We start from the raw sequence: 16706 nt of genomic DNA, 5'->3' as shown, positions 1-16706 counted from the left end.
TGTTACATGCTCTACACTTACCTTATTGTAAGAGTCTCAGGAACATTATCTACTTATTTCACATTTACTTTTCCCTTGCTTATTTCCTTCCCAAATTTTACCAGCAGAAATCTGAAGAGGTAAAACAAAAAGATTTTTATTCTCCAAGTCCATGCACTGACTTTCGCCTTCTACAAAAGCTCTGGCTTCTTGATTTTTTTACTCATAGAAACATAGCTGGATAAGAAACAAATCACTTCAGAAAAAAAAAAATGGAAGCCTGAAGTCATGAAAGCCCCCATTTCCTTCTCCCTGGATACCTCCTCAATCTGAGGTGGGGATTTGGGACCATATGTAGACTAAAGCAGGAGATAGGACAGGCACAACCCTCCACCCTCATATGTGGCATTACAATAAGGACTAAATGGATCACTGCAAATCTCACAAAACCAGGACTGCCTTGAGGCCGGCGCGCTCCCGCGCTGCTGCCTCGCACTAGCTTCCAACTCAGCACACCATCCAAAGCAGCCACATTTCAGGTGCCATCTCTGAAGTTTCATGACATTTAATTAAGCAGAGCCCTTCTCAGCACTGCAAGGACATAACACCCATTTGGTATCTACCCAAAACTACATTTATTTATTTATTTTACTATAAACAAATTACGTATTAGAAGTTGTTTCCTTTCTAGCAGCTTGACCCCAATTCTCCAGCTACCTGCTCTCATAATCCTTTTCATACCTGACATCCACTAGCTGCATCTCTAACTGCCTTGCACATACCAGTGATCGACACTGCTCTTCACCACATCTCTGCCTATGTTCTTCATGAAAACTGTTACTGGCCAATTCTGAAACAAAGCAAGGCACTTTGATGGATGTTAAATTCTTTGTGCGTGCACAGACAGGATACAAATCCCTCCCCTCCTCACACTAGTTTGTGTGAGAAGCAAACACAGACTTCATTGGTGTCCTACATGAGGACAACCACGGTACAGAGTCAGTCATCTGGCCTGCCAAGAACAGCAGCACAGAGGGAACAGACCAACTCCCTCAGAGCTTCAGACTGGTTGCAAAAATCTGAATTTTACTTCAGTGCTTTGCAGGAGTATTTCTTCCTTGGTGGGAGAAGAAATCTCTGCTAGTCACATTGCATGTGTTAAAACACATAAGGTAAGATCAGCAGTAATGTCTGTAGAGACACAGCAGAGAAATAACATTAAAAATTCCCAAAGCAAACGAGTCCCCATAAATTATCTTTCAGAACCTAAGGGTGAAGTAGAGAATTTACCGATGATGGTCCTGCTCCCCCATGTGATCATAAACATCAGGAAACATCTCCCAGATAACACATGGCTGGAATGGGTACATATGTTGCCTCATTCTAGAGAATGGGGCAAAAATCTAGGCATAGGCAGTTTATGGTTCATATGACACATTAAAATAATAAAAAATAGAACACAAAGGCAGAACAAAGGAAAAATTCAAACCATAAGCTGGCAAGTGGTCCAGGATCCATCCCAGCAAACACTGCTGGCTACAAAAGCAGAAGGTCCCACCAGGTTACTGTGTGTTGAGATAGTCTTGCTGCCACCACTGACCATTGCAGGCAGTTTTAGCCTTTTTTAGGAGGAAAAAGTGTTCTTGTATAAAACTGTCTTTCCTCCCATGATTGCCATCAGATGAGCTCTTTGAGGGGTTCGTTTTCACCAGGAAGGATTCCGTTCATCTCGGGGAAGGTCTCGGTGCCCAGATATCCCAAGAGGATCTCACTGCGCCGCCGTGAGAGATGCAAAATGTCTTCGGCCAGCGACTGAACCGATGTGTATCTCACGTTGTCCAGGTCAAACATGTCCTTCAGGTATTGTACTATCTGGTGCTGCAGAGATACAAGGAAGGTTGACAGAAGGAGACCTTCCCTCACCCTTTTCAGTACCAACTGCCTAGACTGCAGCAAGCAAGAGAATCCCATAAGGAACTATGCTTGTCTGCCAGCAAGTAAAGATCCACTTCAGGGTACGAATTCCTTCTGTGCTAAACCACTCATGCCTATCAAACAGGACAGCAGAGCTCTTAAGGTCAGAAATACAATACTAATCTCTATGGCAATATTCACCGCAAACATTTTGTGAATGCAAAATCAGACTCTCATTATTTCATCAACAATTAAACAGGATTTAAGCTTTATGATCAAATGTGGAACTTGAAAGGTGCCTTGTACTCTTAGGCAACTTATTCTTTCAGCATATGCATATATATCCTTACTCTTTTCCAATATGGGAGGTACGAAGTAACCTATCTCATCACACCTATTTTTGCTTTCAGCATGGTAAATCATGATGGGGATTCTTATCGATCTTAATTCGGCAATCTGCATTTCAAAGAACAGTGATGTTTAGAAGACTTTTGTACAGAGACGAGTTGCTTAATAGTATCGCAATCAAAAAAAAGCCATCAAAAGCACCAATCTGTTAGCTTTAAGTCACAAGACAGTAGGACGCCCTACGCAGACAAAGTATCGAAAACTCAACTTACCTTGAAGAAAGCGCAGACTTCAGATAGCTGCTCTTTGGGCCCCAGAAAACCAAAGGCTAAAACAGGACTGACATGCTCCGATACGGAGTAGAAATGAGAGATAAAGCCATCTGGTACCTGCCATGAGGAAGGAGAAAATTCTTACCTCTCAGTTCTCAGACAGAATTACTGGCTTATTCCATATAATCCACCAAATCCCATGCCAAAAAGCCCTGCATTTCAGTAACTAAAGAGCTACACAGAACATATCTTCCAGCAAAATTACTGGAATTTATCTTTTAGAACCCTTGAAGGATTACTTGAGCTTTCTATATTTGTGTTTCTCAATTACTATTCTGGGAGGAAATTAAAAGAAGAAAATGGAAGGCAACCATCAGGCTATCTATACAGTCCGGAGATTATATGGAGAGTCTTTGGTCTAACATGAGAAAGAGCATGCAAGTATCTATGCTTCTCCTGAATGAAGTGACCAGTTCAAGCAGAGCTACTGCTTGACAGTGCCAGGCCAGCTTCCAAAGCTCTCATCCCACGAGGCGAACCCAGTGGTACCATCTGGCTGCGGGATAGGAGTTGAAAACTTGCCAGATGCCACAGCCCTGTGGCAAAACCGGGGTTGTGAAGCTGTGATTTCCTGTTCTCCAGGTCCACAAACTCATCTGCTGTGGGACTTTAGGAAGCCATGGGGCTAAGGGAATCACATTAAGCAAAAGCTGGTCAAATGGCAGTGCTGGGAAGCAAAGCTTCCCAGATTCACTGTGCTGCTAGAGAGAAAATACAATTCAAGAGCAGTTCCTTGCTGGCTGTGGCCATTCCTACAGAATTATAAGCGGGGAGATGCAAATAGGGGAGATTTGTTTGAATCCTCACATTACGAAAAACAAAGAATAAAATCAGAACTGACTCCGGAAAAACTGTTGTGGTACTAGAGTGAAGGCATTAACAGCAGGACAGCGCTCCCAGTGTCACAAAGAATACGATTCAGTTCATTCTTGTACCACTTAGGTGCTGCATTTTGGCAAGATACCTTTATAGATAAAAGTTATATCTTTTTAGCTTTAACTACTGTACATTCTTTCCCTTTTAATTTATTTTACTTACCATCAGCAGCCTCCTTTTTGCTTTCAGGACTGACCAGCAGGCAGTTGCTAGGGCCTACAATTAAGGTAGAGAGACAGTGACCTACTGGATATACTTTCCAGAAAAACAGAGTTCAGCAACACGTTGCCAGCAAAACATTAAAGTGGTGGCCCTTTTGTGGCCAGCTCTAAAATTAGTTACAAAATCTAGCAGAACTGGAAGCACATTTGGCCATTCCAGATTCGTTGCAGATCAGCCAGAGTGTGTTTGAAGATTGCTAATGCAATCTTGCACAGCTGGCAAGCACCCCAGCATGCAGACTGTAAGCAGATGACTGTTGGAAGGTACTTTCCAACCATCATCTTCTCAGTCCTCAAAACGAATTATTCTGATGTATGTATCTGGCCAAGATTAAACTGAAGTGCTGTTAGTCATGCCTCTATCTACTGAGATACTACCAGAGCGAACAGCCAGCTGCAAAGAAAACACTGTTTTTTTCCCCCATCTTTTGATCCTCTTTTTCTCATTCATGAAAATATACACTGTTATCTTTTAAAATCTCCATGGCATCGCTGATAATGGCTTAGAAATAAGTCTATTGGAGCCAACGCAGCTGCTTTCACAGGACAGTTTTCCTGTAAACAATTTATATGTACCAGAAGTCTGTTGTTTGGAGTTTCAGGAAGGCAAGGTATTTTTAAAGGGAAAAAAAATCATTTTAGCCAGGACAGCCAAAGTTAAACCCTTTTCTAGCGTTGGCAGTTGCTGAGCTGGGACTACCCAATTCACGCACCGTCTCCTTGAAGCTGTCGGAGAGCCAGCGGTTGCGCAGCACAGCCAGCACGGAGGAGGGAGGGTTCTCCAGGTCCTCAAAAGCATCCATGAGGATGAAATCCAGCACAATATCAAAGAAGCTCATGCATACCACCTGCCAGAGAGCAGAAGAGTCTGTTAAGGAACCACACTTAAAATGGGACCATTTCGGAGATTAATTTTATTCTTTCGGTAATTTAGGGGCACACCCCAATACTTCCCCCACCATCTATGGTACAATTGCAAAATAACTGTACTTTAGCAGGTCTTTCATTCCTGGGCCATTCCTACATATCAGTTATTCCAACTTCTCTGCAATTTTCTAGAGAGAAAGTCTTTACCAACCCCTCTTCCCTCCAGCTCCTGCTGAGTGGTTGGCCACGTCTCCTGTTTCAGTGCATAATGCAGCATCTCTTCATAGCTTTCCAGAAAAGCTTTAGGATTCTGAAAGAGAAGGGGGGCCGAAAATAAACAAAAACACAAACATTTCAACCAGTGAAACAGTTGTGTGGACATTTTAAAGTCTGACCAATCTATTTTAAGCTTGACAAACAACATATGCACCTGGCAAAAGTATTTAGCCCAAATGCAGCTTGCAAAAGGAGAGAATTAATTTCTGGAAGGCTTGGACATCACGGGCTCAGCTGCTGTCATTGCAAGCACCTGTGTTGCTCGACTCTTCAAGGAAGTGGTTAGAGGCACCTATACACAAAGTGGTTCCAGTAAGAATCATTTTTTCCACTGTGTAAGTGGAAACCACTGTTTAGGGGATGGCTAGTGACTAAATGAGTGATCTGAGAAACGGCACATGGCTGATGCAAAGATGGGATTATTTTCTCCCTCTCTCACATTCAAGGAGAGGATGCCAGCTGATGCTCTTGGTTCCCTCTCTGCTCTCTATTGAGGTACAGTATTGGACTATGGACAGGAGCTGCAGAGAGCTGCTTACAAGACAGAATTTGATTAAACAAAAGGAAAAAAAAATTCACTCGGGTGCCAGAACAAAGATGAAACATTCTCCTGAGTTGGGATGGAGAAACAACACTCATGGAATCGCAGAATGGTTGAGGTTGGAAGGGACCTCTAGAGATCATCCAGTCCAATCCCCCTGCTCAAGCAGGGACATGGAGCACGTGGCACAGGGTGGCATCCAGGTGGGTTTTGAAAACCTCCAAATCACTCTTACCCTCGCCCTATTCCTGCTCAGTAGATATTCAGGAGAATACACGGCAAGATCATGTACAGTTTGACTTTGTGTGCCTTCTACATGTCAAAATATTGCTCAAGACAAATGTTACGAATACCTAAAACAATTCAAATATGATTAAAAAAAAGAAAAAGAAAACAGCAGTACCTTGGAGTGGGCCTACACGCTTTGTTTCCTTTCTGAGATAAACTGATGGAACTGCATAAATTGATGGAATGAGAGAGTTGAATCGAGAAAAATACACTGAAAAGCACTGGGAGGAGAACAAGAGGAAATAAACAGGGAGGTGAAGGCACCAGTGTGGAGTCCTGCTCACAGGGAAAACCACGTTTAGAGAGACCCTGAGAACAGACATCTGGATGGCATTGACATAAATGACCTTGCTACAAAGTAGTGGCAGCAAAAGCTCTAAAATACTGCAGGAGATGTCTGAGAAAAGGACCAAGTTTTCCTTCAGATTGAATAACTCACAATAATTCTACCTCCTTTCACGAATATTTTACAAAAATACTGAAAAAGTTTTGGAAAAAATGTAAAGCTAATTAAGGGAACTTCTTTGTAACCTCTAAGACTTTCAATAATCTGTGAGATTCTGATGATTTTATCACTCCTAACATGCCTTTTTAACCTCCCTTTATCTTCAGGCCTTCTCCCCCTGGTTCCCCTCAGGCCTACTCCCCTTGAGTAACCACAGAAGTGTATTAACCTACCACAGTGGACACCTACAGGGAAGTTTCTTCCCAAATAAAGATAGATTAGGCAAACCTCTCTCAAGACAAGAGGAATTAAACTTATTAAAATAGTTATTAAAAACTTCTAAGTGAAAGGATCATTTCATCATTTACTGTGTTCATATGACGCAGTCGAGTGATCATAAAAGCTTCGTACCTTCTCAGCCTTTGTCATTAGTCCTGTCACCATCTGCTTTCCAACCTCGCCAAAAAACAGCTGGTTGCTTTCATCCTCCAGCAGCACCTGCAAAGGGAACACAGGAATCTCCTTGGAACCTCTGGCCTGTGTGAACCCCGAATTTGGAGCAGGGAGAAGGGAGGAAAAAAAAAAAAAAGGCAGGGTGGGACAGGATAAAAAGCAGCAGTGCTGTGTAGATAGACCTGTACCATTAGCCTTTAATAGCCCAAATTCCAAAACACGAAATTGCTTTCTGCAGGAAGAAAACTCAAAATTAGGCTGGAAGACTAGAAGCAGCAATAATGAAGGCAAGGGAGCCAGTGAGGCCAGGGCCCAAGACCCTTCTGTTTAGGTTCTAGAAATACTTTGCTTACAAGGCCATTGGAGTGAGGAGACAGAAACCTTGTTCCTGTACCACAGAGGTTTGAATCCAACCCAGTTAGTGTGGAAAAACTCCCATATGGAAGTAACGGCAGCTCTGATATTCCCAAACTTTCCCTTCCCAGAATGGCAATGGACAATGTTAGAGGCCATACAGCCTCCACTAGGCAAGGCATGGAAATCAGATCCTCTCCCTCGCCAGATCAAAGTGATCAGGACAGGATTACAAAGCAAAAAAGGGAGGCTTGAGCTGCTGCTTCTGCTTTTTCTTGCTGTAGAGGGGAGAAGACTTCACTTTTGTACAGGTGGCAGAGAAGAAGGTGCTGCTGAGAGCCACTCAGGTGTCCTTACCTGGAAGGCCTGCCTGACACAGTGCAGTTTCGCTAGGAAGTCCTGGTCATTGTAGCAGCCTAGAAGCTCTGTCCTGGGGCAAAAAGAGAAAGATTGCATACATTTCAGCTCTCCAGATGCCTCTTTTCCCCCTAAAACTCCTAAAAAATCCCATTCTCTGCCTAGGGTAAAGTAACAATCACATTCCCTCATACAGCGCACCAGGGCAGCACAGCACCTCTCCAAAGGCTGCTATAGCACAGCCACATGGAACGGTTAATTTCTCATTAGTGATTTTCTGGGACAACTGCCCTGCTTATTAACATGCACGTCCTGAAATCTGGGGCTAGTTCTCAGAGAGGTCCAAACTATCAGGAAAGATACTAAGAGTTCCCTGTCCCACAGGGTTATTCTAGTTCCAGGGCTGCTCTACGACAAACCTTGTGTCCACAGTGCACAGAGGAGCTTTGATGCAATGACCCAAGGCTCCGGCCCTCACCTCAGTGTCCGGCACGCAACCTTCCCTTCTTTCACTAACTGCAAAGCTTCTTCATAGGCAGCTACAGGCTTAGAAAGATGGAATGGTATTTCATCAAACTGGAGAGAGTCAAAGAGCTGTGAAGACAGCAGGAGACATGGGAAGAACAAAAGGTCTTGTTAAATATTCACAAACATACAGAAATTGCACACAAGCAAAAAGTGCCTCCTTTAATTCACAAACTCTTGTAAGTACCAACTATTTCAGGCAAAGATATTTGTTGGCCCACTAGTTTCAAAGCTGCCTCAACCTTGACACAGCTCAATATCCCCCAAACATCTGCACAATCCAGCCACATTATGCAGTATTTTTCTAGCTGTACACTTTCAATACAACACCGTAAAATAACAAGGAAATGGTTGGATAGGAACTATGGAGTTTTCTAGGCCAGCTTCCCACTTGAAATGGGACTTATGCAAACACTAGATCAGGTCAGTCATGGTTTGGTCCAGAAAAATCTTGAAAAAATTCATGGATTGACAGCCCCAGGCCTTTCTGAGAAGGGCTGCACCACTCTCCTGGTGAAATAGCTTTTCCTAAAGTGCAACATGAACCTCCAACGACTCATCCTGGGGCTGCTGCTCCATGTTTTATCATCTTCCTCTAATAAGATGTCTTTGGATCCACTGTCTTTCCCAGCATCAGCAGATGTTGACATACAACTGGAAACTTAAGTCACCTCTGCTGCAGAGAAGAAGGAATCCTCAGAAATGGAGCTCTCTTCATCATCTGTCCGAAGCCGCAGTGACCCGTCTGCCAATGGAAGCATTAGAGTCTTCTCTGGAGAAGAGGAAAAAAACGTATGTGCAACAAACTGTATGGACCATTATTCTTCTTGGCCACTGCACTCTCCTTCTCACCCTCCCACACAGTTATTTTTTTCACCACTTCATTGCCTGGCTTATAGAAACAACATAAAAACAGAGGGAGACAAACAGTCCTTCTAATTAATTGCTAACCCCGCTCCCATGGCCAGCTCACCCAGATCCAGCAGCACCGTGTCCGAGGGAAGCGAAGACCCAAACTCTTCCTGCAGGTGATAGGCTCTGTGCAAGAGGGATTCCAGCTTCTCAGCAAACTCCCTTTTCTGGGACTCCTTTTTGAACATACACAAGTGTCACTATTAATTAGCCCACCAGACAGAGACAGATTGACAACACAAATATGGAAGGAAATTCTCGTTTAAATAGGATTTACAGTTTGGAGATTAACGGTTAAAAAAAAATCATTAATCCTACAATACAGCTAATAATGCAAGGGAAGAGGGAAGCTACACAGCCTACACAAACACTGGTATTTTTATCTTCAGAATTTATTTTGGTTTTCTTTTAAGAAAAGAAAAACAGAAAACAAAACAAAAGAACAAAAAAAACCATAATTTTAACTGCTATCCAGAGAAATAGGCCTTTTAATGAGTTACAGATCACTTAATTCTCTTTATTTATAAATTTTGCCTAATTTCAAGAGGGAATGTTTGTTCACATCAGAAAACTGTATTAGATACAACAGAGTATCCAGAGCTGGACAAGGAAATTAGAGCATTTGGAATAAGATGCTGGGCATAAGCAAAGTTTGCTGTTATGACAGAGGGATAGAAATAGTGAAGGAGAATAATAAAGACTTACACAGCATCTGGCCTTCATAGCCTGTGTCTGCATGAATATCTCACCCAGCAGATAGAAGCATTAACAAGCATAAAATCTATTTTGATAATGAACTAACTGTTTCTAGGGCTGTTGAGGAAACACTACAGGGTACTTCAAGGAGAGACAGCAAGAACAGAATCCAGATTTGACATGGATAAATATTATCCACCACAAAAGACAAACATCCTGCATACTTACTGCACCGGGCCCTGTTTATAAGAGCCTGGGAACATCTTTCACCAACACAAACTCCTGCAGAGTTCACAGTTTAGCTCCTCTCGTGATCCTGGGCTACAGCTACTCTCTTTTTAGCTCTGTGGTCACCACTGAGCCTTTTTAGCTTGGATCTCCCCTTTTATCTTCCCAGAATAGTCCTCAGGTCCAAGACAAAACCATATTGTCCTAAAATACTTGTTCTGCAGCTGTAGGTAGAAGGAGCTACCCGTCCCCCTGTCCCAGTTGCTCAGCAGACAGGCACACTTAGCTTTACTCATTAATGCACCGAGGCATCTGGCCTCTCCTTCTCTTCCCAGCTCCCTAGGAAGCGACAGTGACAGTCAAGATTTCCACTTTCAAATGTGTTAGTAAGCTACAGACACAACAGCGCCAGGCAAAAAGCTATTTTTTCCTCTCAGGTGATGGGTTTGCTATAGTCTTTTCCTACACGATGACAGCAACTGACATGAGATGCTAATGCAGAAGGTGGGTAGAAACACTGGAGATGTGAGGGGGAGAAACTTACTAAAAAGCAGCAATTAAAAACACACCCACTCAAACTGGATAAGGAAGCTGCAGATACAGACAGCTCTTAAACAGTCTGGCCCAACTCTGCCTCGAATTTGCTCTTCAGTGTTTAACCTCCTACTCATTACCAGATCTAGCATCCAGTCTGGCCTTTCAGCACATTCCCCAGCTGGCAAAAGCAGGGAAAGAGTCGGGACCTACCTCTGGAATGCCCTCAGACATGGACTCTTGGTGTTTCCTGCCGTCCCAGGGCACCGGGGTGCTGGTACTGATGCTGTCCCTCTGTCGGATGGTCAACGCCTGCTCCCACTTCTGCAGGGCCTCCTCAAACAGCTCCATGCCTGGTGACGTGACCGAACACAAGCTGTGAGATCCCAGAGCCGCACAGGAACAGAGGGAAACAGGGAGAATCCTCACGCACTCGGGCAAGCCAGCAAAGAGAAAAGCCTCTCCCAAACTGATGAAGAACATTAAATTTACTCTGTGCCTTTCCCTTTTAAATGTGGTTTAATTTGGATTAGAAGTTAAGGAGAACAATCCCAAAACATCAACCACATTACTTTCAAATTACTACTCTCCTCACAAAAGTCATGGACAAACCTGTTGTTGGAAGAACAGTATCTTAGAAGCAAATTATTCACTGAGGTCCCAGAGAAGACTTGTGTCTGTTGGTCTTCTCTAAGTGCAAGTAGAATTTTGTAGCTATCAGGAGCCTGAGTTTAAGTTAAAGACAAGAGAGATTTTCTGATCTGAGAGCAAAGGCGCATCCATACGGTACCAATACAGCTCGATGCAAATTCACACACCATTTCTGCTTTTGCAAAGAGAAATGACTCTCCCAAGGTGATGTTACCCTTGTTCTTGTTTACCTTGAACATAGAGACTTTCTGCACTGGAATCACCAGCCGCTCCAGCATCCCCCGTTGCCTGGGTGTCCCATGGAGCTGCCGATGCTGGCATTGGACTTGAAGAGTTCACTGCTGCTATCTGCAGGAAGGGAGCAGCAAATGCCTTCTGAATCAGAGATGAAACCACCCAAACACCACCAGGCAAATCTGAATGATAAGCCATTTCCCCATGTCCACCCCAGTGACTGCCTGGTGTCTGTATTCCCTCACCTTTGAAGACGAAGGTATTAAGGGTTCAGGCTTTGATTCCACTTGTGGCTGAGCCCCTCTGAGAGCTTTCACCTGGCTTGCAGCTACAGTCCAGCTTTGTGCCAGCTCTGAGCTTCAAGGGCCCTTCCATGAGTTCAATTCTCTAACCCAGCAAAACCTATCCCCTTTTCCTGGCTCAGGGAGCTGGGTGTTTTTGGAGACCTTTGCAGCACCAGACAGGACATGGAGGTGAGGGTCTCCCTCATTCCGACACCCTAAGGCACCAGTGCTCAGCCCTGACTCCGGCTCAAGCTGTCCCTGCCAGGACATGCTGGTGACCTACACAGCATGGTCAGTTTCTGCCAAATCCCTGCTTCTGGGCTGATTTTTTTTTATTATTATTATTATTATTATTTTTATGTTTAAACAAAAGTAGAAAAAACAGATTTCCAGTCCCTACAGCTTAGTGAAAGATGTCCACATGTGACCCTGTTAGAAAACAAGCTACCCTGAACAGCTCACAGATGCGCTCTGGCCCTCCCTCCATCGATTAATCTTTGTGGAATATTAATAAATCACCTTGAGGTCCAGAACTGCATGTCAGCAATTCACTGCTGCTGACTTATTTACCAGATGGCAAGGAAGAGCAGAGGGAAGCAGATGACAGTGTGCAGAAACTGCAGTTGTGTGAGGGGTGAGCTGTTTTCCCCATCAATTAACATAACGAGCACAACGTCACAGAAACTTTGTCCCGACCCCATGAGAAGCAAATACAGGAAGAGATCTCTCTCTTCTGCCCCTCGTTCATGCATAAGCAGTGGTTAAAAAAAAAAAAAAAAAAAAAAAGAACTTTCCTAGCCTGGATCTCTGCAAAAAGGTAGAGAACCTAGTTCACAAACATGGAAAGCAGGCTCTGAAATGGTGCATTTGCGCCAGTTATGGTTATGGAAGCCAGCAGTTACATTCCTCAAAGGATTAAGTCGAAGTCACAAAGCTAGCTAAGAAGAGACTGACTTTTGTTGCTAGCTCCCCATCCTCTGCCACAGGCAAATTCACTAGATCAGTTGGGAAATAGGGGACCCCAAAAGCAGGGCTGGTTTGCTGGCTTTGTATTTGTTTCTCAACTACCAGAATTACAGATACCCTATAAACACTGCATTTGGTTGGCAAATTCCTCCTCAGGCCCCAAAGAAGAGAAACACTTCAGCACTATAAAACACAGACTATATCTGTGGGAAGGGAGAGGCCCCGGGGGAATTAAACGGATGTGAGAGCATCTGGACACAGAGAGGCCAGGGCTGGATACAGCCTGGTCTGCACTGACATGTTCCAGGAACCTTCCCACCTTCTCCCAACTCAGCCAGCAACGGTGCAGGGCTGCACACCCAGCACTGCACACCCTGCACATGCTGCACACCCAGCACTGCACACCCAGCACTGCACACCCTGCACACCCTGCACATGCTGCACACCCTGCACATGCTGCACACCCAGCACTGCACACCCTGCACACCCTGCACACGCTGCACACCCTGCACACCCTGCACACGCTGCACACCCAGCGCTGCGCCGGCACTGCCGCCTGCTGGAGACCCGCCACAGGCAGCACCAGCTGGATTTGGACTCGTTCCTAGTGCTTTACACAGAAACTAAGGCTCATTTCCAGTGCTTTACCAGAAACTAAGGCTCATTTCCAGTGCTTTACCAGAAACTAAGACTCATTCCTAGTGCTTTACACAGAAACTAAGACTCATTCCTGCAGCTTTTACTGCTGCTCCAATGGAAAAGGAAAGGCTTTGAGCAATGGGATTAAAGCCATAAAGACTCCCCAGTGCTTCTGCCTTTGGTCCCAGAGAGGTGGATGTAAGTAGTGATGGCTTCTCTGGCTTAGCCAAGCCTGAAATACCTGTATTTATAGGTTGGTCTTGGCTTTGGAGGTAGAAAAAAACGGTAAGCTATGTTCTCACATGGCTCCATTTCCTGAACAGAGCTAGCTGGTTTTGGTAGTTAACTTGATTTTGAAAAACAGTTTTTAGCAATTCTAAGCAGCTTTAGAGCTTCCCTGCTGGCCTGGAGCATCTACACCAGTGACAGTGCCTAAGTTACTCACTTCCAATCCAGAGCAAGACCCACAAAGTTTGCGCTCTGCCTCTGGTAGATAGCCCAGAACACCCCATGAAATATCCACTGTGATCTCCAGCTATAGCTCCATGCCGACCAACCCATGAATGGCCCATATAGAGGCAGGAGTGCCTGAATCCTCATTCCAGACAGTCACTACAAAGTTATTACTGGAACTTGCCCTCTAATTATGGTCTATGATCACCAAACGACGCAGCAATCCTGTTTAAGTAGATACACCCACACCTCCTAGCTCTGTTTCCCCCAGCACATCCAGGAAGGCTCCTTACCGAGGCGAGGCTGTGGGATGAGCTGGAATGTTTGCTGGGCTCAATGGAGGAAATCCCGCTGAGCGTGTCATTGCTCTTGCTGCTGGGACTCTGGACTCTCTTGCTGGAGTATCCTGCAGTTGGGAAGGTGACACAAAAACAGGCTTTTAGGCCAGCTGGCTACGCACACAGAGGAGGGAGGCTCTCCGGACACTTGCAGTCCCAGCAAGCACTAGAGCACGTGGGGTCCCTGCAAGAGAGTGCAGTTCATGTAGGGAAATACTGCAGTTATTGGAAAACCTGGTACAAAGCAAAGCAATTTGCTGCAGCTGTGAATAGGGAGGGGAACAGCACCCTGTCAAGTGTGACTTTACAGCAGCATCCAGCACCTAGAAATGAGTCATGGATCTGCTGTATTATCTGTTTGGCTTTGAGACACTGAGAAGTCAGTATTAGTGGGGAACTGACGTTGTGGGATGAATATTCACCTCTTTCAGTGACAGAAGGCAGGTTCAAATGGAAAGCATCAAGGAGACAAACTCCTCCAGCTTCCCTCAGGCACCTCAGAGCACTGATGTAGCAGCTGCCAGCACAGGCAGGACTCCCTTTTTACTAAATATGTTGGAAGATTTTCATACATTTCATAACATTAATCCCTGTAGCGCTTTGCTGGGCAGCTGGGTCAGTCTACGCCAAAAGAAGCAGGTGAAGAAGCTGCCCAAGGCCAGGGAGCCCAGCCTGGAGCTAGATGAACACTCCTACCTCCTCAGTTCATCCCATGTCACCTTCTCCTCTCCCTCCAGCCCCACCAAGGCAGCTGTGCAGGTGACCGATGAGCGAGGTGCCACCCTGGCACTGCCACGATCAGTACAGAGCCAAGTCACTGCACGATTGCGGCAGTTAGAGTTTGGGCATGCCTAATGGGGCCATAGTTTCTGTGTGAAGGGGGATGAGAACTACAAACCTTTGTAAAGGGTCTCTCTTTTTCCTCCTCTAACCCTGTCCACGGGCACTGTTTCAGGTCCTTAATTTCATTTTGCATCACTACACAGAAACTGCTTTGCTCTCCTCTCCTCCCACTTGCCTGTATCTTTCCATAGTCCCCTCACTCCCAGGACACCCTCTTTCCTTGAACACTATGTTAGTAATATTCTCTTTGCACCCTCCATTAAAGCTTTTGTTTTTTTTCTCCTTTCTGCAAGGCCAACCTTTCTTCACAGAAGGAATCCTTCTGGTTGGCAAGATGGGCACCGTGATCCCTCCAGGTTTAATGCCGCACTTCTCCGGAGCGATTTGTTTCTTCCGACGCCGCCGACGCTTCAGCTGATGAGCTGCAAGAGCCAAGGCAACCGTCCCAAGAGCTGTAGCAAACAGCACCTTACGCAGGCCTGGAGAGAGCCGCAGCTGAGAGAAGACAGACTTTAAACACAAAAGATATGAAAGAGCAATAATGAAAAACTAATTCCACCACCCTTTTTCTTTTTTTTTTTAAGTAGTCTTAAACATCATAGATCTGAAATGTACTTTGGCATTCTCTTTCCCACCTACAAAACACAACCCCCACTATACAACTACTACTAAATAGCACAGAAAGTGAATAGCCTCCTTCTGACAGAACCTACAGAACGTGGTCTCAATGTGCACGTTACCAAAACACCCGACAAAGTTTTTATCCGGCCTGAACAGTTGGGATCCAGCTTATCCAGATCCAGGTCTGAAATCTCAGTACATAACTGCACTTTATTGTCCCAAGTGCTGCCTTATTAAAATAGGGAAGTATATTAATCATCTTTAAAATTAAAATCTTGTTTTAGTGCCTTTGAAGACAAGGGAGGTAAAATCCAAGAGTTCTCCCTCGGTGGGATGCACGAAAATTGCTAAATTCTGCCTGCATCATCCCCCGGGGCTCTATCCCTCTCAACTAAAGCTGACTCGTTTTTTCTCTGCAGACAAGAAAGATTTTCTTTCCCCAAAAAGAAAGTCCAAGGAACCAGTCAGAAAAGCCTTTTTTGCCTCTTATACCTGTCCAAATGTCGTGTAAACAAACACGGGGATCTCTGCCACCGTCATCGCCAAGGCCTGGATGACGGACATCCCCTCCGCCCTTTGAAACGCCATGTCTGCACGAGGACTTCGGCACCTCCAGGAGCCTCCGCGGGGAAGAGCACTTGTGCGCACTGTGCCAGCTGCTCACGGGGAAACCCAGGCTGCCTTCCACATCTGACTCAGGGTCCAAGGGTCAGGCTTCTTCCAACAATCCTCTTCCTGCAAGAGGAGGGAAAAATAGGTGAGTGGAGGGAATATGCGTCCATGTCGCCCGGCTGCATTTCTGAATGCGGAGCAGGCTCAGAGCAGCAACAAACACAGCTAGGACCAAAGAGCAGAGGCTAAAGCGTTTTCTCGGACAGTAGCAATTTCTGCCTCTCCCACTAACCGCGGGGGCTGATTCCCAACCTGGGAATGCCCGAGCATCCTTGAACTCGATAGCTGGGACTGCTCCAAAGACATCCAAATGTGCCAGAAGTGGCTGAATGTAGTTGAAGGGCTTGTGACCTCGTCGGAGCCCTGCTCTAAAGCCACCGGCCAAAGGGTGTTCCAAAGCAGCAAGAGCTTAAGCAGAGCTTTGCTGGGAGCAGGGGAGGCCGGGCGAGCTCCTCGCCAAGGCCAGAGCTGCAGCGGAACACGTTGAAACCCGGGGGTTTCTCTCAAACGCAACAAAGTTGGAAACGCTCCGGCCCTGCCCGAACGCAGCTGCAGGGGCCGGGCTCGCACGAGGGGCTCCCGGCGCGGGGGCAAACGCGACTTTTCGGCCGGAAGGGAGGCGAGAGCAGCGGGGTGCAACGGGGTGACCGGGGTGACCGCGCGGGGGGGACACGCGCAGGGGACGGGGACATCGCGGCGACGCAGGACAAACCCCGGGCTCCTGCAGCCGCCCCTTCCCCCGCGCCCGCCCCCTGCACCCAGGAGCTCCCCGGGCCGCTGCCCCCAGCGCATCCCCCGCGCGGGCATCCCTCGCCCGGCCCCCCCCGTGCCCCCGCGCGCCTGCAGCGGAAGGGGCCCG

The 16706-nt window shown here is 46.0% G+C and overlaps 1 protein-coding gene across 2 annotated transcripts; it reads right to left on the bottom strand.

The window, feature by feature from the left end:
• Positions 1-1029: 1029 nt before the first annotated feature.
• Positions 1030-15905, bottom strand: MIGA2 (mitoguardin 2). 2 transcript variants are annotated; one of them, XM_010217460.2, is made up of 15 exons: positions 15668-15905; positions 14854-15064; positions 13667-13779; positions 11028-11145; positions 10360-10499; positions 8750-8864; positions 8448-8548; positions 7730-7845; positions 7252-7324; positions 6499-6585; positions 4749-4847; positions 4384-4518; positions 3612-3665; positions 2514-2630; positions 1030-1857 (listed from the first exon to the last, which is right to left on the bottom strand). In XM_010217460.2, exons 1-15 carry the CDS (start codon positions 15761-15763, stop codon positions 1657-1659), a joined length of 1776 nt encoding a protein of 591 aa, XP_010215762.1. In that variant the 5' UTR covers positions 15764-15905; the 3' UTR covers positions 1030-1656. The 2 variants fall into 2 exon arrangements, with proteins under 2 accessions (XP_010215762.1, XP_088381356.1); XM_088525230.1 differs by having other exon boundaries at positions 14854-15049.
• Between the last annotated feature and the right edge of the window lie 801 nt (positions 15906-16706).

Source organism: Tinamus guttatus, unplaced genomic scaffold (genome assembly GCF_059628265.1).
Source record: "Tinamus guttatus ecotype Peru unplaced genomic scaffold, ASM5962826v1 Tinamus_guttatus_pri_ptg000226l, whole genome shotgun sequence".
Classification (NCBI taxonomy): Eukaryota; Metazoa; Chordata; class Aves; order Tinamiformes; family Tinamidae; genus Tinamus; species Tinamus guttatus.
Note: the sequence above shows the minus strand (reverse complement) of the source record. Positions and strands in the feature narration are given on the sequence as shown.